This window comes from Empidonax traillii, unplaced genomic scaffold (assembly GCF_003031625.1).
Source record: "Empidonax traillii isolate 1590-97213 ecotype Southwest subspecies unplaced genomic scaffold, ASM303162v1 scaffold60:size2069287, whole genome shotgun sequence".
NCBI lineage: Eukaryota > Metazoa > Chordata > Aves > Passeriformes > Tyrannidae > Empidonax > Empidonax traillii.
Window position 1 is genome coordinate 885,508 of NW_020955253.1, and position 25,293 is coordinate 910,800.

Consider the following 25,293-nt stretch of genomic DNA (forward strand, 5'->3'; position numbering starts at 1 on the left):
GTATGGGGCTGTGATTTGGATTTGTGCTGAAAACAGTGTTGATAGCAGAGGGATATTTTCATTGTCACTGAGCAGCACTTGCACAAAGTCAACGACTTTTCTTCTCCTCATCCCACCCCTACAGTGAGGAGGCTGGAGGTGCACAGAGAGTTGTGAGGGGACACAACAGCTGACTCCAGCTGACCAAAGGGATATTCCATACCATATGATGTCATGCTCCACATATACAGTAGGGGAAGAAGGAAGGGGGTAGATGTGCAGAGTTTTGGCATTTGTCTTCTCCAGTCACTGTTATGCGTGATGGAGCCCTGCTAACCTGGGGATGGCTGAATACCTGCCTGCCTATAGGAAGGGCTGAATGAATTCCTTGTTTTGCCTTCCTCTTCCTTTTGTGTGTGGCTTTTGCTTTCCCTATGAATCTGTCTTTATCTCAACCCACAACTCTTCTCACTTTTACCCTTCCAATTCTCTTCCCAACCCCGGGGATGTGGAGTGAGCAAGTGGCTGCCTAGGGCTTGGCTACTGGCTGGGGTTAAACCATGACAGAAGAATAATGAACATCCTGTAAGAACTAGGGACTAGTGGGTAAAATGATCTAGCAGTGAGTTTATAACTACAGGGGATAAAATGATGCAAGGCAAAATTAAACTGCAGAGGTTATTGTTGTAAGGTGCTTTGGGTACAGCAAGCATGTGGGTCAGGGGAAAATTCATAGGAGAAGGGGGTCCATCAGAGGCTACTAAACACGAAAATGTAGATTTAAAGTCCAAGCTCAGAGATTTTAACACTGTAGCGTGGAGACAATAGCAATCTATCCTTACCATGTTGTTATATTCTTTTCCTGCTGGGCTAGATGAACTTTTGGCTTGTCCTGGCATAGTACTGCCGTTCTTGTATTAGTAAATGTGGCTTTGCAAATATATGCCAGGCTCACTAATATATCTGTTTTTATATATTCCCCTAAATAATGTGTTTGTTACCTTTTGTCTTCATGGAGTTCTGTACAAAATAATACAAAGACTTGAGTCTATTGCAGAATAGTCACTTTCCCAGTATCTCTTCCTGGGTACTATGTAAATTAAAAGTAGGCTCTTTTGACAGACCAAAGAACTGAAAGCAAATGTCTGGTCAAGTGAACACAGGTTATCTTCATATTAGGGAATAACCATTTTAATCATCTTCACAATTTCTTTTTTTTTTTTTTTTCACTCATTGTCTAAGATTCTTCACTGTCTTTGATTTAGTATGAAGTTAAAATATTTGAATCCATGGCACAAAGGCAACCTTCACCTCTATGCAGGCGCGTTTGAAAAATGTGCAATGCTTTGCAGAAGACTTAGTACTTTTCCAATATACAGTCATCATTGATTAGTTAAACCAGAAACAACTATCACATAACTACTGCAGAGGCATGATGATAGAAGTCTCCAGCAGTTATGTCTCTCTGGGTTGATATTGAACATGGGCAGGCATCATCTCAATCTACTGATGCAGCATTAACTGAAACTCCTGCAGTCTCCCTTCTCTCAGCTATACCGTGTTTTGCACTACGTGAGGCATTCATGTGATAATGGATTCTTGTGCATCATCCCTTTCACCTCTGCAGGCAGTATTTGACATCTGAGGGTGCTGCTGGGTGGCTGCAATTGGTGGGAGGGCAGAAGAAATGAAGGGAGGAAACTGCTGTCCCACCTTCCCTCTCTGCATCCATTCCTTCCTCTGGAGTAGCCATGAGCATCTTTACTTGATTCCCTCCTCACTGCCCCCCTGAGGGAACCTGATTGGACAGAGGCCTTTTAGCTTTTGTTGATGTAAAGTAGGGAGCAGAGAGAGGGAGTGGAGATGAATATGGAAGAAGACAACTGTAAGGTGTATATTTAAGTATATAAGAGCACAACAGTAGGGTGTATACTGAAAATGTTAATGCTTTAATTTGTTAGTGACAGGATGTCGTGAACTCTTTAAACTATAGGTTTGCTGAGATTTCATTGAGAGTGGGATACTTAAATCCTGATTAAATCCTGTAATACTGTGAGAGAAGAAATTTTTTTTTTTCTTCCCAGCCAAAAAGATATGCAATCTGAGAGACAACAGTTGCTTGCTTGCTTGCTAGGAAAGGGCTTCACTTTCTGCATTTCTTTACTCTCTGCACCTTAAAAGCTAAAGAGCAAAATCAGCTTAACCCACTAGAATCTAAGGAACAATCACATTTCAAACAATTACCATGAATTTTTTAAGCTTCTTTCCTCCCTTCCCACAAATCTCAATATGGCAGATAACCAAAATGCCACAGGTGCCCCACACTTCCTTCACTTGTCAAAAATTCTTGTGATTCATTTCCCATTCTGGCTAGATTGCTGTTAGAAGCTGTGTGCAGTCTTCTAATTTATGGTTAACAAGTCTGTATTATCTTTCTAATTCCAATTGTCACGAATAACGATTCCAGATGTCAGTTCAGATGGGTACTACAAATAATTTCTCACAAGTTTACTGACATTAAGAAACATATCTTAAGGAATGAGAGAAAGCTTATTACAATAATTGTTTGCAGGTGTTAAATGAAAAGCATTATAGAAATATATATAACATTCTATTAAAACAGAGTCTTATAATAAGGGATGCATAGTGATAAAGAAGGCTACATATTTCACAACTCAAAAATTAATTTCTTAGACTTCCATCATTCAAGGAAATCACATTCCAATCACTCAAGTGACATGAATTTTCATACTTACAGTAATCTCCTGTATGGACAGTATATCAAAAATAGTTCCCTGAAGAATAAGGCTAATTTTCTAACCCAGTCAACCCTCACTTTGAAGTCTGGATTGGGATGGTGATGGAAAAGTTTCTGCAAAGGTTGAAGTACTGAGCCTTAAAGCATTCTTTATTCTTCCAGTATAATGATGGCAAATCTACCCTCTCTCATTTCAACCTTTGAATAAGTCCCTAAAGCAGAAATCAACAGTTTCACCTTGCTGTGCTTGACTCTTTCAGTGCCTTTCTCTTCTAGATCTTGTGCAACTGCCATTAATTCTACATGACATCCTATTTCAAGCTTTTGATTAATCTTACAGAAGTGAAACTGTTAGAAAGGTCTTTCAATCACAGAAGTACATTTCTTTTGCATACATAACAGGGTCTTGTTAAAGTTGCTTAATGAATTATATCCAGGGTTTGAAGAGGGAAGGTATGCGGGTTTGGGCAGTTCCTGCAATACTGAAAAGCTGGGAATATTCTCTTTTGCAGAAGAAGGTCCTATTCAGGAGGCCAGAGACGGCTGTGCCTTTTTCCCTTGTGAGAGGGTTCTGCAGCCCTTTCCTGGCTCATATGAAGGAGCTGATTGCTCACCTCCTACTGCTCAGCCCAGCTTTGCCTTGCTGTGCCAGCCCTGGTGCTCCAGTGCTGTGAAACCATCTGCAGTGGCTGCGCTGCTGGAGTGTCCTCACTGCCTGAGCCAGGGAGGGGGGATCAGAACAGGTGATTTGGCCCTTTGTGTGAAACCTTAGGCTCTATCAATACAAACAATACTTTTTTGTTAAAGTCCACTTAAATGCAGACGAGACTAAATCACTATGGATAGCAGCAGCACAGGTTGTGTTCTTTTCTTGGTCTTTCAATGGTTTCGCTGAAGGGCACATTGGACATGCAAACCCCAAAGAAGCTCCAGCACACAGAGAAATGTATTCTTAGTTGGGTAACAAAATGCTAACTCGTATAACTTCCAGTTCAAGCAATAATGTGGAAAGCAAAAGACTGAATGAATTAACTCACTTGTATTAGGATGCTGAAGATACTACCTTGCCAGCTTCTGACAGCAGCTAAGTTTCACCGGCTGTATTTAAGATTGTCATAGAAAATCCATGTACTAGCTCTTATTTCCATCTTTTCATATGTATCTATAAAATGGGAATCTAAAATTGAGAGACCTGTGAATGACTCATGACAGTACTTGTCAATTAAATGAGCAACAGAAAGTATTTAGGGAACTCCATGACTGTCTTCAGATTAGAGAAAATAATGGTAGTATCTGGGGGATGCTATTGGAAATCATTGTACTTCACAGATGAGCACACTTTTGGAGCACTGAAGGAGAATAAACAAGCCCACAAAATGAACATGATTATGCTTTATGAAGGAACTGAAAATATAGGAAAGAGCCAGTCTCATAATACTGCTTTTGTGGTATTAAATTACCTAATCAGGACCCAAAGTACTGCACCTGATATTTTTTCCTCTTATGCTGACCACAAAACATTGGGATAATTGTGTGGGCTGCAGAGCTGTGTAAAGACAACAATTCCCTACTACTCTTTCCAGCTGCTAAAGTATTAGCGTATCCATCTCTCACCATGGAGGTTCCCAGAAGAGTTAGTGTAGCTTTTGAGGGACTATGAATACTTGTAATGAGATTCACAATCCTTGTACTCAACCTGAAATGGTTTTATGGGGAGTAAAAATTTAAGGCACTTTACTGCATAAAATGATATGCATGCTGACCACCCCTATTCCCCTTTAGCGTAGTGAAAATCAATTTGCAAAATGATGCTTGGAGCTAGCTTGAATGAATTATGTGATCTCCAGTGCTTTAAAAAGTACTCCTGAGCCTCTAGGAACCTGATCATGCCCTGTGCTATATTCTTCAGTCATTACCTGTAACATGAGGTATGAAACCTCAGTGTCTCACAGAACTGGCTGCTGAAACAGTCATATGGCAACAGGAGTGAGTGCAAGGATGTACCACTCTGTGGATCTGTGACAAGTGCCTGGCTTCAGGGGGTCTGATGCTCTGGAGAATCTCTGCTGGCCTGCATGAGGCAGGCACTAAAAAAGTGACCAGAAGGCTCTCTTCTCTGCACGTCAGTTCCTACAAGCTCAGATTGTTTTAGCTGCATAAGCCTCTGTAGGGTGGTATTGCCTACATATTTATGTATATTCCTATGTATTTTCCTACATAGGAAAATATTTGCTCTAAACCCACTCAAACCCTCCCCTGATTCATTCTCACCTTCCTTACCTGCAAGCACACTGGTCGGTGATAGCTGTACCTGCTCTTCCTTTTGTCTTTGACAAGCCTGTGCTGGACAAGCAGTCCGTGCTGCAGAGGCCAGCAAGGTGAGCAGGGAGAGGAGAAGGGGCCGAGTTGTCCTGGGGCAGCTCGCTTGTGCGTGGACCCCTGGCTCTGGCTGCGAAGGTCCCTGGCAGGCAGCTTGTCTCACCAACCTGGGGGCATCTTTCAGTGGCCATCTCCACTGAAACCCCTTGAGATGATCTGTTGATTCAGGCTGTGCAGATGTCTGCAGGTGTTTCTTCTCATGGCAGTATAACAGCGAACCTTGGGCTTGTGTTTCAAATTACCCTGAGCAGCAGGGCAGAAACTGATGGGAGCCCAATTCTAGCCCCTAGGTTTCATAGTAACTCTGGCATATCACTGTCTGTGTAGGCACAAGTCTATGAAAATAAAATTATTCTGAGAATGAGATATTTTTAGATGAGAGAGAAAAGAAGAAATAACAGCAGGTAGGAAAAATGTGAAAAAAGGACAAGGGAGATCGGACTAAGGCAGTGACTGATCCCAGAGTGTACATATCCCAGTTCAGCTGAGATTGTCAAAAGATCAGTAAGTTTCAAGCAAAGACATTTCAGACCCTTCTTGTTATCCTGGTGATAAGAGAAGTGTTCACACCCCCCCCCCCCATATATATTATATATAATCACACAAGGATGATATATAATCTTATCCAGGATAGTGTAAGGAAGCTTTGTTGCCCAAAGTTAATGCATGGTTAATAGTAAGCTGCAGAACTTAATTGGCAGATCTTACTCATGCAGCAGTCCCAATGCTTCTGATGTCTAAAATTTAAAGGCTGGCATATTGTTCCAGCTGCAATCAACATTTGAAAAATGAATGGACTTCACATGCCTGATCCTGTGCTCTCACACTATATTGAGCACTGGAATTCAGAGCAGAGTAGAAAATATTAAATGTTCGCAGTCAAGAGAAACGCAACAGGCTTCCAGTAACAGTCTGTTGGTAACTGTGATTTTTAAAGTGAGATAAACACACTTTCTGCTCCCTGAAGGAGCAGAACCACTCATGGAGTGTGGTTGTTTATCTCAAAAATTATTCAAATGGCGTTATGGAGATTCTCATTGAAAGTCATGATGATTTCCAGAACTAGCATTCTAGCAGAGAAGGGGGAGAGAAACAACCCTGCCAAATCTGAAAATACAATCTGGAGTTTGAATGAAGGAATGAACATGGGATTGGTCTGTCTTCTTTTCCTAGTGCATGGCTTGCGTCACTTTGTTCCCAGTGTTGTCAGTTATATCCTTGGTGATTCCTGCTCTTGTGCATGGTAATTTTTTGACCAAGTAAGAGCCATTGGACTGGGCTGGTACATAAGATAAAGGGAAATAGATCATCTTTCCCTGTGTTGGTTCTTCACAGCTCGTGACAGGGAAAAAACAAGGGTTAGAAATTACTACTTCTTACAGAAATGGGGAAGAAGAGATCTTCTCACAGTGACATTTCTTAATGATAATCCCCTTCAGGTTTTTGGAAACCTTCAAAAGCAGTGTTATGTTTTCCTATCACGTAATCCATTTTATGCAACTGATAATGAAAATATACAGACATGTATATTATCACATCTAGGAAATGAGGTCAAGAAAGACTGGAAAACACCTCTGGGTAATACACATGTGTATGTGTTCACCCTGCTCGTCTCCCGTTCCCTCCCATAAAGGCTGTGCTCTTACATGTAGGGAGGGGAACAGCAACCAGATGACCTTGCTGACCCTGTAGGCATGCACAAGTGTAGCTGACATGAGAGCAGGAAAAAGCTGGGTTTCCTAATGGGATAATGGCATAATGGTATCTTGCTTTGATCAGAAGGGTGTACTAGGCATTCCTGGCCCTGGGAGCATTGAGTGCCAAATGTTGTTGATATAGATACTAAGTGTATACACTGTGTGCCATCTGGGACATGGGCTCTAGGAAAGGGGACACCGAGCTGTTGTAAGTTGCTACCACGGTGTTGCTGAAGTCCTGGGGCAGGTAAAGTTTATGCTGGCTGATGATCTGCCCAGGTTCATTATGGTGGAGGGTTGTCTAGGATTTCATTTTCTATGGTACTTTCACCATACCCGTCTCCTTTTCCCCTTAAAAGTCTGTCAAAACAAAGCCCATTTTAAAAGAAATGAATGTAGAAAATGTGAAACATAAGGATCTTTTACAAAGCGTCTTTTACAGTGCTGGGGACATAGAACAGGGCAGTGGAAGATAAGCCATTATGTATGTTGAGGAAGTCTAAGAATAAAGATTATAGGCAAACAGTCTACCTTTCTTTACAAGGCCTTGATTTACATCCCTGAAATCTCAAATTTAGCTATTACAATGAAGTCCTGTTGCACACAGAGCTGCTTTTTTATCACCACTTAAAATCTAATTAATCCGTATTGAAGCACAAAGATTTCTGTTGTGTTTTAGGGTGAGGGGTCATAGAGCCCTCTTTGTTCATCCTCAGGCTTGTAATCATCAGGCATTGGGATATAATTTTACCAAGCAAATTGGAAAGTAACAGATCAAATCCTTATCGGAAAGCCTAACTCATGGTTTAGTGAAGCCCTTCGTCCTTTATGTGAAACTTTATATTCATGAAGAACAAAAAAGTGTTTCAGAGCTTGCAAAGGGTTAATAGCAAGGGCTTATATTTGGGGAAGCAGAAAACTAAAACCATCATAGCTTCCACCATCACTCAAGGTAGCAGCTGGTACAGAACTGCTGGGGAGACCTTCCTTCCTCCTCAAGCTTTCAGGACTCTGCTTTTTATAATGGCCTTGGTCTATCAACCAATGATGCAATTAAGTGGCATACTCTTCTCTCTGTTGGGATGGGTCCTGTCCTGTCTCACCACCTATCTACCCCAGTGGAAAAACCTTAACTTGGAACTGAATGAGCTGGAGATCTGGACCATGGGACTCTGGCAAGCTTGTGTTGTGCAGGAAGAAGGGGGAATGCAATGCAAGGACTTCGATTCTTTCCTAGCTTTGCCTCCAGAGCTCAGGATTTCTAGGATTTTGATGTTTTTTTCCAATGGATCAGGGCTCCTGGGCCTCTTGCTCTCGGGATTTGGGTTGGACTGTTTGAAAATTGGTGAAAGGCAACAGGAACAAAAGAAACGGTTGTTGCTGTTCGGAGGAATGCTCGTCTGGATATCGGGGATTACAGCTATTGTCCCGGTTTCTTGGGTTGCCCATTCCACAGTCCAGGAATTTTGGGATGAGAATATACCAGATATTGTTCCCAGGTGGGATTTTGGGGAAGCATTGTTTGTTGGCTGGCTTGCTGGATTTTGTCTTATATTAGGAGGATCCCTACTTAATTGCACAATCTGTTGCACTGAAGTCCATCTGTCTTCAGTCCATTACACAGTAGCAGAACAGCAGGATCAGTGTCAACGCTTGGAAACCGAAACTAGGCCTTAAAATGGAAGGTTTTAAGCAGTACAGAAATACTGTCCTATCTTTTCCAAACCCTAGTGCAAGCCAGAAGCTTGTTCCAGTAGTAATTCAAAGGACTCTTTGTAACCGAGCTGATTTCCTAAATTTATGTCTGTTTTCTCCATGAACTGGTATCGGTGTGTTTTCTCACCTGGGGAACTGCTTAAAACTGTGTTTCACGGAAGAATGCTGAAATTTTTGTGGACTCTGCAGGAGAGGTGCTTTTGCTTTCTCAACTGCACTGTAAAATCCTGAAAATGAATATGCATGTTCTCTTACAGCTTGGGTTTTAAACAAAACGTGCTTCCTTTTTTATGTAACCAATGAAATGAGCCTCAAAGCTTGACTCGCTATTTCAATTTTCCACTTGCCTAATGCAGTGATGTACAAACTACAGGAGATTTCCTATCCTAAACAGTCTATAAATACCTGCATTGCATCAAATGGTTTCTATGTGCTTGGAAATAGTAGTTTTCTGAAATTGTAGCAAGCTTAGCAGCTTGCTTTTTGTGCATGGGGTGTGATGGTGTGGGTGCCTCGTACCCAGCAAGTCGTGTTTTCCCAAAGTCTACTGCATTAAACTGCCCATACAAGTTATGCTAGGCATTTCTGGCACCTGCATACTATACGCACAAAAAATAGCCTGGAAATGCTAATTTAAAAAATAGTTACACCATCTTCTTCAGATCCAGTCTTGAGGCATTACGCATCCTATCCACAGCTCCTTAAGCTCAATTCACTCATGTTTGGAATATGTTGCTGTGCAGTCTTTGACTTGAAATATACAACATTTAACTTGCCACACAGCAGACAGCATCATTTTCTCTAAGTGCATCAAAGTAGTATTAGAATTTAATATGAAAACAAACTGTGAGATGCCAAAACTAGCAGAACTGCTGTAATGTTTTAGCAGATTGATGGAAAGCCAAGTATATGCTTTTCTTAAAACAACAACAACAACAAAGCAACAAAAAAACCAAACCCAAAACTAAAGAAAGGTGAACCAGCTGTGGCCACACACTTCTGCTACTGGTTTACCAACCAGGCTAACAAAGCAGGAGGGAGAGGGAGAAGTATTTCATGCTTCATAAAGCTTTGTTTTAACCTTTGCTACAGTATGACAAAGAACTGAGTGGAACAGTGCCTGGAAAAGCCAGCAGTTTGGAGCTTCTGTGACTGCAACCTGTAACTATTTACCAGGCTGGAAAAAACTCAGCTTAGACTTAAACGTACTGGAGCTCGGACCACTGGACTCCTGCAAACTTGTGTAGTACAAGGTGTAGGAAGAGCAGTGTAAAGATTTTGATTCTTTCCTAGCTTTGCCTCTAGAATTCAAAATTTCCAAGATTTTAGTGTATACATCAAATGGACTAGGACTTCTGAGTGTTGTGATCTCCAGTCTTGGTCTTGGACTGTCTAAAGATGGAGGAGAAGCCAAAGAAACAGCTGTTACTACTTGGAGGAATACTCTTGTGGATGTCTGCAGACCCTGTGTCTTAGGTTGCCTACACTACAAGCCAGGATTTTTGGAGATTGTGCCCAGATGGGAAATTGGGAATGCACTATGCTGGTTTGGTGGATTTTTTATAATTCTGGGAGGATTTCTACTCCTCTCCACAACCTGCTTACCATCTGACTGTCAATTACCAGAGCAGTATGCAATGGCAGATATACAAGATGCCCAACAACATCTGGAAACTGGAAATGGAACACTTAAAAAAAGGCAAATATCAGGTTTTGTGCTTTATTAGTCTTGCATTACAGTAAGAAAGATCTGCTGAACAGGCAGGTTACTGTTTACAAGATTAGGGGAGGGGTTCTTTCTTACTAAGTAGTACCCACCGCTGTATTTCTCCCAAATGTGATCAACTGCAGATTTTGCTTTTGTAGTATGGCTTGAGGTTTTTTTAGAATAAGTGAGTATAAAATTTTTAATCTCTAGGCCTGCATGGAGACTTGACCATATCTTAAATAGCAGAACTCCTACTGGGGCTGCTTTAAACAAAGTACTTTTCACAAAAATAATATGAGTTTAATTCTGAAACAGTTTGTAGTGCCAGTTAACAAAAACCTAATGGGTACAACCTTGACTGAAGTTCTCTGGGTGGTATCATTTACACTAAATGTTTGCAGACATAATGTCATGTAATACAAAATTGTCCATCATGACTCTGTGAGACTGAGAGAGATAATATGACCGCCTGTATCCCTGCCCAGTCTCTCTCTCCCCCTCTCTAAGGAAAGCCAGTATTTCTGAATAATCATGAGATGTTGTCCAGTGGAGTTGTCTGTGTTCATTGCCGTTGCAGTTTTTACTTCATGAATGTAAAGAACTAACTTCAAGTATATGAACCAGTTTCTATATACCTTACCCTAAGAGCTGTCAGTGATTGATGTGAACTTTCTATAAATTGCCATGATTTTACATTGACAAAGCTGTAGCAGCCATCTGTTTCTGCAAAGAGCATATAAAGATATAGAACAGCAATAAAAGAATTAAATAAAACACTGGTCTGGAAAAGAGCTTTGTTAAAAAAATGTATTTTCCAATCACTGAAACACATGAAAAGTGCAGAGACAAGTTAATCTATGTGATGTACTTGCATACTCTTACAGACAAAATTAGAACAGAAACACATTCAGAATATAACCTGATTAAATATTTAGTTCAGTCCTGAGCATTTTATATTTAATACAGTATAAACATAGCAATAGTAAAAAGAAAAATAATCTTAAAATTATTTGATTTGTGTTCTATTACAATTTCTGCTAAACTTTGCTCATTTGGCTAAATATTCTTGTACCAGTAATATTTTATTTTGATATATATGCAACTGCAGTGACATTGGTACCTGGCAATAAAACTAATTACATTCGTTATACCCTGCTGTGCAGAGTAAATTCCACTTTAACAGTAATATTTATAACTTTAAACTGATGGGAGCTTATTTGTATGTAGTATTTTAGCTTATTCGATTGAGTGTTTCAAGTGTGAATAAGCTGAATTAGTAAAAAAAAAAAAAAACAAAACCAAAAAGCCAGAATTGTTAAAAGCTGCCTATAAATATGTACAACTTTACCAATCTGGAAAATTAAGAGCATGAATATGTATAAGTCTCTCATTTTCAAATGAGTTTTGAAGCTGAAGCCAGCAATACTTAAATTTTGACCTCACCTCATGCTTACAAATCAGACAATAATACTTTTTTTTTAAATTCTTCAGCATGTGAGGAAAACCAGCTAATCTGGCAAGAATTTAGACAGCTCTAAGTATTTTTCACAATAGCATTCTTAATGTCAAATATTTTTATGACCAGAACTGAACTATATTAAACAGAACATAAATAAGACTGTAAATAAATAAAAGAAAAATCATAAAGTACACCTCTAAATATCATTCTACAAACAACTTATATAATCAAGTTGAGAAGTTGAAACTGTCAACCATCATTTCACCTCTACATTAAATAATTCCAGATTTTTTTTTTAAATTGACCTTTCAAACATGAATGTTATCTCAAATCCAAGACACAAAAAACAAATGGGGCATTCATAAAGGATGTTCAATCAGTCATCTTGCCCAAAATAGCTTGTTTGGCTATACTTTTCATTGAACTGATGTATTTGTGCATAAGATAACCCTTGGGTGTTACACAGACCTCTCATCACAAAATTGTCACTTTGAATTTAAGACAGCTGCTACCATATTGTGGTTATATCTGTTTCCATTTTCTCACCAAGTAATTATAGCATTTCTGAAAGATGAAGTCCATGCAATGTGGCTTGTTGCCTGGGGAAGAAAACTAGTCAGTGAACGAAATACATCTGAATGCAATATATTAAGTAGAAAATAAAATAATTCTGTTCTCTGCAATGTCCACCTACTTACACAGTACCTACAGAAGATAAGAACCCAACTGCTTCACCAAGACAGGACTGCTTAAAAACCTACCTATATCTAATGTTCCGGACTTCTAAGAGAAGGCATCCAAGTTGCCTTCTGAAGAAGCAGCCTGCTAGGGGAAGCATGTAAGACAAATTTGAAAAAAGTCATTCACACCGATTCATTAAACCTGTGCACCCTCAATTGCGTGTTTGAAAAAATGTTATTTATTGTACCAAAATATGTGCAGACTTAGAGTTTGGAGCTTTTCTTTTTCAAAAAGGGTTTACCTTACCAACAGGACTTCTGATAACTGAGTTAGCATGTGACAGATTTTTCTCCTGGTACAAATGCTTTCATGAAACCTCTTCATATTTGTAAACCTAACACACACCTTTATGTATTCCTAGCTAGCAATCAGACAGCCCCCTAGGACAAAAGGTGAGCAGAGAGAAACTAATTTTTAACCGTGCAGTGGATACAACTATTTCGATATCAAGGTTGGTATTATGAATTTGATTCATCCTATTCAGAAAGCAGCTGCCCCTTTTGGTAGTCTCATAATAAGTTTTTAGGGTTACTTGTCTGCCTTGCCTTTCTCACTCTCCCGCAGATGCAAGAAACCTTTTAGTGCAGGTTAAAGTACTGTACATTCACAAAACTAAACTCTGAACTCCGTCTCTTCCTACAAAGTACTAAAAAACAAAAACAGAAGAAAATTGTTTTCAGAAACAAAATTCCAGTGTGGGTGATGAATGCAGTTAGCAGCTGTTGTGAGGCAGCCCGGATGTTCTGGAAAGGAGCTTACGCTTGTGGCTAACTTTAAACTATAAAAGTCACACTTGTACAAAAATATTGTATGGCAAAACAGCCATCTTCACAGTCTGCTCACATGAAAATAGTGAAAACATAAACAATTGTCTGTTGAACACAATTTTTCTCAACACAGTGCAGTTCAACAGGATACTTGCTTAGTACTGCCTTAGTTAATTTGTTCCATCTTTACAAAATAAAAACACATGCGATACATACAAACTGTACAAAATCAGCATCAGTATACCAAAATTAATCTACTTTGGTTTTCTGGTTGTTGGGGATTTTTGCCATTTTTTAAGATTACAACAATTCAATTCACTATATTTTACAAATAAACATATCAATAGTGAATGTAAAATAGAAGATCTTTGAAAGCACATCACTGAAACTACAAAGCTCATCTGAAAAGAGATGAACAAATGGAAAAAACACTTCAATGAAAAAGCGTAATTATACATCATCAGCTGGAAGGGCTGGTATACTGATCTTTGCTCTTGTAAAGTATGCTATCTTCTCCCTGAAATTAGAATAGAAAACAAGGGATTATTTTACCATTTATGGCATGACTCCAATGTCATCTGCCGTAGAGTTGCTAATGTTACAGCATAGTTCTGTAAAGTAGAGGTTTGGAAAATGCACTGTGAATTTATGTACAAAAAATATGTCACATTCATGTGACATAAGTCCCTTCTTAGGCAGATTTATGTAAAAAAAGCAGCTCCAATTTTGAAAGAGAAAAAATATCAATATTTCATTAATAACAGCAATGGCAAGACTGAAATATTGATTCAGTCACTGAATTTCCTATGATGATATTTTCAGCAGGGACAAGAAAAGGTAAAAGAAATCATTTTATCCTGACATGGGAAAAGGGCAGAGTGGGAATTGTTGTGTCTGGGCAAGAGTTAGAGAAGCAGAATTGTCAACCCATTCTCCAGTTGCTTCCCCTGTGCTGTTACCATTTCTGTCTCCTATGAACTAAGAAATTACTGAAGCATAACAAGTTTACAGACTTGCCTAGCAGCAGGCTAGAAAGCAGAAGATAAGTATTAGGGGCTTAAAAATTAAAGCTCAGAAGAATCTTTCTTCTTGAGAGCTTCAAAAATGCCTCTCTGTGATTAGTCTGAGGCCACAGCACTGTAACAAGTCTAGTTAGTAGGGCACATGCAATTTAGCCTCAGGAGGTATTTGTCCAAAAGACTAAACTATGTTTTCCACTGGTGAGGTTTGAGTTCCCATTAAAAATAGTAGCTCAGAGCAAAATCAGCTCCCTAAACTGGATTCCTCCTCCTAGTTGTGTGGTGACTAGAAGATAAAGGACAATGGAGCGTTTCGATACCCTTCTTGCAGGGGAATGATGTGTTGAGCACTATTACATGTTCCTGTAGATTTAGACAGCAGTCTGTCTGTGATGACTGTCATAAGACCAGCACTGACCAAAACTCTTTCTTAAGACTTGCAATAAGGTGAAAACTGTTTGAAGATGCTCTGAGTTTCACACTAAAGATAACTCAGTTGTTCTTTGCTGAGGTATCCCCTTCCTTTCTCTTGTTTCGATTCTGCATCACTTACAGCTGTGATTTGCAATACACGTCACTTGTTTATGTATTTCTCCAACTGCTCACAAAAGATGGTTAGAAAAGGAAAAAAAATCTCATATTTATTAGTAGCTGACTTAAATTTCCTATAGAGGAATCAAAATTCAAACTTTAAAAACGCGTTACTGACAAATCAAATTAACTTGCAGTATTATTTCTATGTTCAAGAGCAAGCACTGTATTTTTCAATCAAAAGATTCGTATTTATTTTTATATATAAGTGTGTCTTTCAGGCCACTTATTGGAATTTAGACTGGTTAAAATTAATCTCAAATTAAGGTTTGAGATAGAAAGTATTCATTCTGGCTTATGCTAAGCAAGAACACTTCATGAATTGCTTCAAGTAATTGTTTACTGTTCCCACAACCCAAAAGGAGAAGAGAGAGAAGGAGGAGGGATTCAAGATATTTCTTTAATATTAAGTCTTGGGCAAGGCACAAGTAGTGGTTAAACAGTTTCCTGATGAGATATATCCTGTTCTACTTCTCGAGGGGTGATTTGCTTCAGGCACCTGCCTTCACTGGAAGAGATCCCAAGACTTAAAGCCCACTGTCATCCTACTGTGGGTGAGGTGAGCCATGGCAACACTCACACACAGGCCTTGCCTACAGCAGACATCACACAGAGGTCTGAGATTCCCCTTGGCTTCCTCACCACCACAGCTCAGATGACACACTGCCACCTCTGACACGAGCAAGTTATCAAGGCCTGGTCCTTTGAAACTCCAACTTAGAGCTGTGTTAGAAATGTGCAAGGCTTCTGGCAATTCAAAAGTGTGTGGACTTTTGACTAATGTTACAGGGCATGTCTGATTATATCTAGAAATAATTCATGTTACTTCACTACATTAAAAAAAAGCATGAAAAGCAGAACAGGCGGTACCTGAATGACTGCACCTGCAGTGGCACTTTCTGGCTCTGCTCCCGTAGCCGGCACACATCCTTAGAAGCTTTCCTCATCAGTTTCTCAGCACTTAAACCTCCTTTCTGCTCTTCTTTTGACTGTTCAGCCTGTAACAAGAAAAATAACTGTATTTTGCTGATAAAAAACAATTACCCATTTCACAGAAATGAGAGATTCTTCTGTGCCAAGCAAAACATCTGGCAGTGTTAGGTTTACTGTTGGACTCAATGACATTATAGGTATTTTCTAACCTAAAATAATCTATGACAATCTCTATATAAAGGGTCAGCGAGACAAAAGATTGACATTGCCAGCCTAAGCCATGGGCATAAAATAAGAAACAGATTTTTTCCAAGAAACAATAAATAGAACCAATCCCATGCCATCACACGTGGCTACTAGGTTTTATAAATTTTGGTATTTTTTAAGGCTATAGTTAGACAATACCTAAATTTGTATGAACACATGTTGTCTACCCAAGTATCTTTTTAGAACTGGGAGCCACTGATTCTCTTTCCATGTAAGACACTTTTATTTCCTAATGCAACTCTCAGGAAAGTTCCTTATAGCTACTCTAAAATGATAGACAGAAAAACCAAGGAAGGTGTGCTTTCAAACATGCTTTCAAGTTTTGTTGATTTTGTTTGCAAGGAACATGAACTTTTGTGTTTTTATTGATGACATGGCACATATTTTGCACGAGACTCACTTTTTTCATTTGCACTGTAGAGGTGTAAAAGCCAAGGTAAGTGAACAGAATGTCAGTGGTAACAATAGATCAAAGGTCGCTTGTGAACATGGTTGAGCAGCCACATATTCCCCTGGAAGTTACTGTATTTCTGTGCCTCAGTATTCCTGGCTCTGTGTCTTTACCAAGCAGCGCTTCATCAACAGGACAATCGCAGCTGTGCCATCCACCCTTTTTGCCAAGACTGCCGTTAACTGTTGCGCTTGGGTTTTTAAAAAGCTTTAACCGAGGGTTACTGAACACTCAATAATTTGAACAGCAGCACTTTTTAGGTCACCTGGACTTCTTAGACAAATAGCCACTGTCCACATGCAGGTAAGTCCCCTAACACGTGAATTATCACCTCCATAGTGTGTGGGGTTCATGGCATGGGCAGTGCCACCTTGAGTGTGCACTTAGTTTTCATTTCTAGACTGCAGGCACTGCCAGACAAACGTTATTTATTGCAGTTTGAATTTTGTAAGCCATCAAAATTCAATAGGAGCAGTTCACATTCTTAAACCACTATAAAGTTCTAAACAGCTTAATTTTTGGTTCTTAACTTTAGACACTTGAAAATGCTGTTCTGTTACCTGAAATTAAAACACACATGCAAGCCAGAAATGGTGATCTTCAAAATGGTTTGTAACTTAGGAGTTCACATCCCCAGTTCTGAATTCAACCCAGTAGACTCTTAAACAACAAAACCAACTAATTCAAAAGAGCTAGTCCATACTATCAGTTTCATACTGGGTAGTTACAAGAAAGCTGTTCACAGCAGGATAGTGGTACCCTCTGTCTGTTGGAATGCATTCTGGTGTTTCATATGAAAGTGTTTTACATAAAAGAGCACCACCCTTTCAAAAACTTGCGCAAAATCCTGTCAGCTTGTACTGCTGTTAACTTCTTCAGTCCCCAACTCCAAAATAGCTATGATTTGAAAATGAAATTAACCTATAAATAGTTTTCTTTATTAGATAGCGAGCATAAATTGGCAATCTGCAACTGGTAATGTCTTAATTAATTTTACATATGTCACTGGCCATATGTTTTATCAGCTTCCCTAGTTAATATTTATCATGAAAGCACTAAACACACAATATTTCAAAATTTTCTAATTTTATCCTTTCCCTAACTATACATGAGATTCTTGTGACTACTGCATTTTAAGTTAACAGCATAGATGACTTCTTTGTTTACATACTCTATTAGCATGTATTCTTTTTTCATTTTTGAATCCATTTATTTTTTCAGGATGCTCTCAGAGAAACTCAGATTTCAGCCCAGTGTTTCTAGGAGTATGCGTATGAGAAGGTATGTACGTGGCTGTGTTTGCATTTGCATCATGTTTCTTGAGCAACCTATACAAAATACAGAAAAGCACGCTAATAAAATGGCCATACATTCAACCAATCCCCAAAATCTGGCCCTTATCTACCAAAAATAAGTGCAAGACTGGAATCCTCTATCTGGGCTTAGTTTAAGCTTAAGTTAGTTTAAGATGACAAAGAATAAACACTATCAAAATTAAAGCTGAAACGCTATCTCCTGTCTTGTTCTTCCATGTTTTTTGTATAGAAGAAACTGAATCTAAGGAAAAATTTTAACTGTGCTAAGCACCAAAACACTGGAACAAGAATATACTTGTGTCATTAATGACAATTACAGATTACCTCTACACAGAAGATGTTCTGAAAAGAAATAAAGAAGATACATACAGATCTTTATAGGAATCTTTTTGGATATAAACTAAGAAGTCCTTCAGAGGACAGTAGGTATCTGAAAACTTACTTGTATGAGGAGTTAAGACTCAAACTTTGAAACACTGTGTGATTTCTCACAAAAATCCAATCTAAACAAGAGAAAATGCTTCTGGTGCACAGAATTACCTACTGTTTTCTGATCTGCAGGTATTAGTGAGCTTTACATACTTGCTGTACTTAGGAAGGTGTGGTAGGAAGGGGAGAGAAGGTATAGAGTCTCTGTATTTGGCTTCAAGCAGAGTAACTGAGTGCTAGCAAGCAGCCACTGATTTTCAACATCGCCCACATCTGCGGTTTCATTTTCCACTTGAGAGTCTCTCAATTTCTCTGGCGTTTCCAGCTGCTGCATTAGTCTGTGTCATTATAATGCCTGCAGGATCTAAAAAATAATCTATGACAATGTTCTCGAGGCTGCTGTGTTCTGCTAACCCAAGAGGAAACACTGACAGCAGAGTACAGCATTCTCAGGCTTGTTTTGCTCCACAGGGGAAGGCAACAATTTTAAGCCTAGAAATATTTCCAGAAACTTTGTAAGCACTCTTCAAAGGGGTGGAGTGACTGTGATCATTGTTCTGACTTTTACCTTGGAAAGGAGGACTTGAATGCAGCGCTACAGCCTCTATGTATTTTAGGAATGTACATTATTGCCCTTATTCCTCACCGTAGTGTGTATAATGGTGTTGATCACTGACACCAGCAATATAAAATGTGACAAACTTATCTGCTGCCTTGAAAGAGCCAGCTGAAATAAACCACAGATTCAAAGGATTCATAATATGAAATGTTGCAGAGGCATACTATGTTCTAGTGGGAATAGCTTTAGAGTGGGAGTAGTTTTAAATTAAACAATCAGAAATTATAATTTCTATCCTGCATCCAGCATTAGATATAAACTCTGAACTTCTGATTAGATTTAGCTATACTTCTTTTCTATGAGCTACTATTTTTATGGATTAAAATGTAGATCAAATTCATACAGTGAATTCACAGGGTAAAAAACAAAACAGTAACATTGTGTGATATTTAAACATTGCACTCTACCTCATTCTGCCTGAGGGCTTTTCTGACATTTGTCAGTGTTCAGCCTAAACTCTACTAGCACTTTACAGTCATTTTAGACCTCCACTAACTATAGCGAACATCAGATGCCAAAAGAGACAGGAAGACAGAACAGGGCATAAACATCAAGTTGGAAGAACATACTGGGAAAAAGTTTTGTTTCCAAAGCTGTTAGACATTCGAGGGTTTCTTGAAATATATGGTAACATTACAGTTAGTGACCTCTAATGGATTTTTCATCCATGAATTTATTGAATTTATAAAATCATAACCTTTTGAATCTATGCAAACTTGCAGCACTCAGTGTTCTGTTGAAAACATTTTTACAGTTTCTGAATGTGTTTGCTTGCATTTAAGCTGCCACCTCTTCAGTTCTCTACTTCCTGTAGAATAAAAGACAATGATTAATTGCTTTCCTCCACCTTGCTCATGATTGTACACACTTCAGTTGTAGCTGCTTAGCCACTCCTAACATGAAAGCTGTTTCCTCCTTTGACCATCCTCGTTGACCCTCTGTAGTTTTATTTTCCACTTTGAGAAGGGGAACAAGAAATGATCAATGTTTAAGTTACAGGCATAACAGTATTTAGATCATAAAATGATTTCTTTTGTTCTAAGTTCTTTTTTTACTAATTCCTTTCTTATTTGCTTTTAGATACCTGCTGATTGCTGTGATGTTTTTGCTAATGTTTTTGTTCCTGATATCTGGAGTCTTGCATTCCTAACATCTAATTCAGAGTTCAGCTTTGTACATGTAAACATTAGGATCACCCTTCACTCTTCTCCACAAGGCTATTTACTGACATTTAGCTTTCAAAAAAACCCAAAAAACAAAAAAACCCCAAAACAAAACAAAAAACAAAAAACAAACAAACAAAAAAAAAATCCAACTATTGCTTACATACTAGGAGGACCTCTGCACCTTATTAAAAAGTTCCCATTTTTACTATTCTCAGCAGCTTGGTGTCACCAAAACACTAATTTCTACCAACCATAAATAGCTAAAGAGCACAGATCCCTCCTGGCTGTCATTCACAACCTGCCCTTGTGGAAAACTGGTGTACATCGACTGACACGGATGGGAAGGGCGCTCCAGAGGGCATATACTCCAAGCTCCAGCTCAGAGTAGGTGATGCTACAGCTGGGTGCTCAGGGTCTTGTCCAGTTAGGTCCTGAATACCTCCAACTGTACAGGTTAGGTGGAGTTTTTTTTTGCTTGGTTGGGTTTTTTCTTCCTCTAACAACCTCTCTAGGTCCCTATTTTGGTCTATGATTTCCCTACTGATTTAAAAAAACAACCAACTTCCCAAAAACATAGCAAAAACCCCACAACATCTTTTTGATGTATCTTGTTGGAATTTGCCACATCCCAACTTCTTACCATTGAGTCTCATTCTTCTATCCCGTTTTTTCTCTTTTATTCACATGAGGGTATCTTACTACCTTATGGCAGTGCATGTATATCCTTACATTGTTTTAGAGACCATCCCATAGAGAACAGAATTTGGCTTTGCTTTGCCAAAACTAGAACAAGTATGTCCTGAATGACAAATAAGCCACAGTGGAAGTACTTCCTTTTCCCCATGCCCTTACCACTCTACGTAATGGGCATTGCCTCTGTCTGCCTGTTACAAGTACCTTTTGAATACAAGTTCTGTGCAGACTGCAAATCAAACAAATGCTGAAGGATAGAGAACACACACAAGTCCGTGGAAGTACGGCTGGAACATAAGAATTCTAAATTAACTTCTAAAAAATGCTATTTTACTACAACAACCACAACTATTACTCCAAATAATAGAACTGCTACTCTGAATAACTAAAGTATTAAGAGGGCACTAGAAAAATACTAAAATTATACCTAAAAATACTAAAATTATACCTAAAATTATAGGTTTAAATGTTGTAGTATTGACCAATAAAGAAACAGTTTACATTATGTAATTCAGAGGTATAATTAGTCAAATATCAGCTTCTGTAAAAATCTTTTAACACAACTGACCAAATTCCTTTGCAAATCTATAGCAAAGTTAGGGGCATATATGCCTATTTATTCACACGTCTGAATCTGCTCATACCTGTTTTTCAGCTTGTTTCAAGAGTTTCTGAAAACATTCGTCCTCCAGCACACACAGGGGAAGTTCTGCCTCTCCTCTGCCTTTCATTTCCTCAAGTTTTTGTTTAAGGTCCCGCAAGGCCTGAAGCTCATCATTCAGACGATTCTGCCTTGTGCGTGACGCCTGGAGGTCCAGCTCCAAGTCGAGGGAAGTGCGCACGGGGCACTCTTGCGTAGCTCTTCGCATGATCGGCTGGCAAACAGGCTGGATCATTTGGGAAACAGAACAAAAATTAACATATAGAGAGGCTAGAGTAGGGTTTGACATAATACAGTCAGAAAAGCTCAATTTTTTTTGTTGTTTTTCTTTAGCAGTCTTTTTTTCATTATTTTTTTTAAGTTCAAAAATTCACATATCCTGGAATTTTTCTTCAGTCACTAGCTAAAAATAAATGCAAAAGTTTCTCCAACCAGGTGCACAATTTATAGGTTAAAACCAAGAAAACATTCTGATCCCCAGGATGACACACTGTCAGGAGACCCAACACTACATATATTTCCCCATAGATTTCAATGACATTATTTGTTTTTATAACCATTTGCATTTTCAAGGCCTAACCAAACACACAATGTTACAAACTCTGTAAACATGCATTTCTTCAGCGTATTTCACATTATTTACTGTCCTTTCACAGTGACTTTTCATATGAGTAAGTCAGGTGGGAGAAGCCATCCCAGACTATTCAGTATTTTCTTTTTTATGCAAAATGTAATCTCGCTACCTGGTAACATGCTGTCCACAGGACTATTTTTTCTAGTTGCAATTAATATTAAAATATAACTCTCTCAATTTATGTAAGAATTAGTTTCACACAAGAGAAATAGGATCTTACTCTCTTGTCCTTCAATCCTTTTGCCACTTGAACGCTTGGAGAAAAGTAAATCCCTTTAAAAGGACATCTAAAACCTCGAAATTTCCACCAAAATTTTCTTCAGATGTATGTTGCTAGAGTTGAGTTCTGTGCAGCAGAAGTCTTGCTGTGTGACTTTGTAATACTCAAGTTCTTTAACCCAGATCCCTCTGGCAGTAACTCTCAACAACAAATGTCCTGATGCTGAGCAGCAGTGTCTGCCTGCTGGCTTCAGCCACAACTAAAACAGCACAGGCTTTGTTGGAGGGTGAAGATGTAGGACTGGGACCACTGTGTTGAGATTTCAGTGTGAAAATACAGGACTACACGTGGTATTTGCATTGCTTTTGCTGAAAAACCTTCAATAAAGCATATCCTTAAGTCGTTTGGTATTCCTTCTCTCCCTGTACTTTGTCCTAAACCGTGTCCAGTTAACAAAGCACATACCCGTTTAACTCTTAAGCTCCGCCGTTCTGTGGCATTTCTTACAAAGAGAGACTTTTTGGCCAGTGTTGAGCTGTCACTGTCACTTCGATTCAACTGTGAAAACATACACAACAAAGACAGAAATAAAGGACATTCATATACAAATACACCTGTGTCGATATACCCAGTCAAGAGAGCCTCAGTGTTGATATACATGTAGGTCGTATTTTTAATATAAATTAAAAAACTCTGTAACTAAAATTGGCACCTACTCCAAAATTCTAATCTTACACCAAGACAACCATTGATCTTACTGAATAAAGAGTAAGTAAAGACTAAGACGACTCTTTAGGAATGCAAGGAAGGTAACTATGGTATTAGGTACTGAAAGATACAAACTATGGATTTCACTTACCTGGGGCAGGCTTTTAAAACATTTACTACAGGGAAGGTAAATTACTATAGACATGCATCTGCCCAATAAGCAGTATTTTTGTATTATTATTTGTAACAAGTACAGGTGTGCCTACAGCTTCCTTCAGAAGCACTTCCTGCTTCTCAAAATTATGCACCACAGTTCGGCAGTAGCTTCTTCTTAACTTTAGCATTAGTTCCATATCCATCAGTGCAGGGTGATCATTAGATGCATCAGCATCTAACAGGTGGTAACCTCCAGGGAAAACAGAAGCATCTCTCTGCAGGAAATGTATTTCTCCTCTTCAGAAAATGACAGACAAAAAGAATCATTCTGCTAACATTTCAGTAAGTGAAGCCAGAGTCCTAAAGCGTGCTTACACAGGACTGGTCGGGAGCTAGGGGTGAGAAACACAACCTCTTGCAATACAAGCACACCTCTCAAGAGAAAATCTGTCTTTTCACCACGAGCCACTACTGGGAATTCACCCCTGGATACAGAGAGGCAGCTATCATCATTGATGTTCTTTAAGTACTTTTCAAGGGATATTTTTTAAAGGCCCAAACAGATTTTGGTTCTGCCCTTTAAGCCTCCAAGATCTCTGTGTTTTCTGAAAAACATATGAGAGTAGGTGCTCTCTTAAAGCCAGACCATCTCTTCTGAATGGAGAGCAGCTGGCACCTCACCAGAGTGTATCCAACAGGTGATTTCCTCTTGTACAGCACCAAAAAGCAAGGCTGGATATGCTTGTGATGCAAACTGGGGTCTGGGACTGGAAAGACCCACACTGTTCAGCCCTCCCTGTGAATCTGGATGCAGCTACAGTGTCCGCTCTGGAGCCCCAACAGTGGACAACAAGTATTTCTGAAATGGCAAAAGATTCATCTGTGCAAAGGTGATATTTTCTGAGGGCACTTTGCTTCCAGGCAATGCCGTACACAATGAGAAAAAAAATTGTTTGTTTAAGGTAAGTGTTTTTTTTTTAATTCTGACTTCAGGTAGCAGGTATGTAGCAATGTTCAAAGATACAAAAGCCCAACACTTTTGCGGATGCAAAACCTGTAAGTGTTTACACTAACTAAACTACCAGAGCCACTAGTTTTTCTTCCTGTTCAAGACCTATATAGGGTGTAAGCTAAGGTTATATTTTTTGCCAATACTAATAATTTCCATTTAGGAATTAAGTTCCAGTACAGGAATTAAGATGAAGGCTAGGTTTTGAATTCAGCCAATAACGCAAATATGCAAATTATGTGAAGACTGTTAGAAAACAATCTGCTGTGTTTCATTCTGGAGAGTATATGGAATAGTTATTTAAGTATGCAGGTATTGACTATAGATCTATTTTTTTTAGGCCAATAAGAATCACAAAGAAGTGATCAACTTTAATGTTCCCAAATGATGAAGATAATTGCCTCTAACTGAACTGGAGAATTAAAGCATAAGTATTATTAAAAAAACCCCAAACCTGTCATACTTGTATGAGCAACCTGTAGAAACTAAAGATCAAAATAAACTGCCTTTTCTAGGCTATCTGTAATTAAAATCTATAGAGCTGGTAATCCATGCTTAAGTCTTTAAACACACGAGTTTTACAGTTAGTTTAACAGCAACAAGACTGACAATTTAAATCTCTTTTTTCCACACTACCATAGATCTAGAGAGACTGGGAACTTAGCTGCCAAAGCCATGTTTAAAACCCAGCCCTGAGGCAGCACTTGCACATCTTTCAAAGATGCAATTACAGCAGGATTTGGGCTGCATAGATTTAAAACCAGTTGAGATACAAAGAGAGATTTAAAATTGATGACTGAGCTCTTTCCACACTGTTACCCTTAAATGGCTGCATTACTAAAATATGGTAATGCAATGGCATTTTACAGTGAATTCTATTCCATGTTTTAAGAAATTATTTTGCTATGAGTGTTGTAGTTGCTGATGTGCAGGGAAACACACTTTTTGAAGAGAGCCAGCACAGGCATCTGTGTTACTTCTCTATGATAGGATGTATTTTTTTCCCTAGTAGACATGTTTTGCAAGAGTGTGCAACTCTGTTGAAAGTCAATTCTACTATGCATTGGGTCGGTTAGGGAAAGAAAGACTCTAGAGAAAGCACAGGGTCTGCTTCTTGCAGGGAAAATTGGTACATGACTCACTGTCATTAATGCTTCATTCCCAAGAAGTTAAATGACTCTGGTTAATAGCTCTTCATTCCAAGTGTTTTTCCTCTT

At 38.8% G+C, this 25,293-nt stretch overlaps 2 protein-coding genes and 1 pseudogene across 2 annotated transcripts in view; 2 read left to right on the top strand and 1 right to left on the bottom strand.

Moving 5' to 3' along the window:
- The first annotated feature begins 7,836 nt into the window (after window positions 1-7,836).
- LOC114055591 (claudin-22-like) lies at window positions 7,837-8,490 on the top strand. The gene has a single exon (XM_027879893.1). It carries the CDS (start codon window positions 7,837-7,839, stop codon window positions 8,488-8,490), a length of 654 nt encoding a protein of 217 aa, XP_027735694.1.
- Window positions 8,491-8,691: 201 nt separating this feature from the next.
- LOC114055595 lies at window positions 8,692-10,256 on the top strand (annotated as a pseudogene).
- Window positions 10,257-11,030: 774 nt separating this feature from the next.
- WWC2 (WW and C2 domain containing 2) overlaps window positions 11,031-25,293 on the bottom strand; it is a 100,006-nt gene continuing 85,743 nt past the window's right edge. The window contains exons 20-23 of the mRNA XM_027879892.1: window positions 22,669-22,761; window positions 21,333-21,575; window positions 15,685-15,812; window positions 11,031-13,721 (exon numbers count right to left, since the gene is read on the bottom strand). Of these exons, the coding sequence (XP_027735693.1) occupies window positions 13,655-13,721; window positions 15,685-15,812; window positions 21,333-21,575; window positions 22,669-22,761 (531 nt within the window). The 3' untranslated portion in view covers window positions 11,031-13,654. The remainder of the gene's footprint in view (window positions 13,722-15,684; window positions 15,813-21,332; window positions 21,576-22,668; window positions 22,762-25,293) is intronic.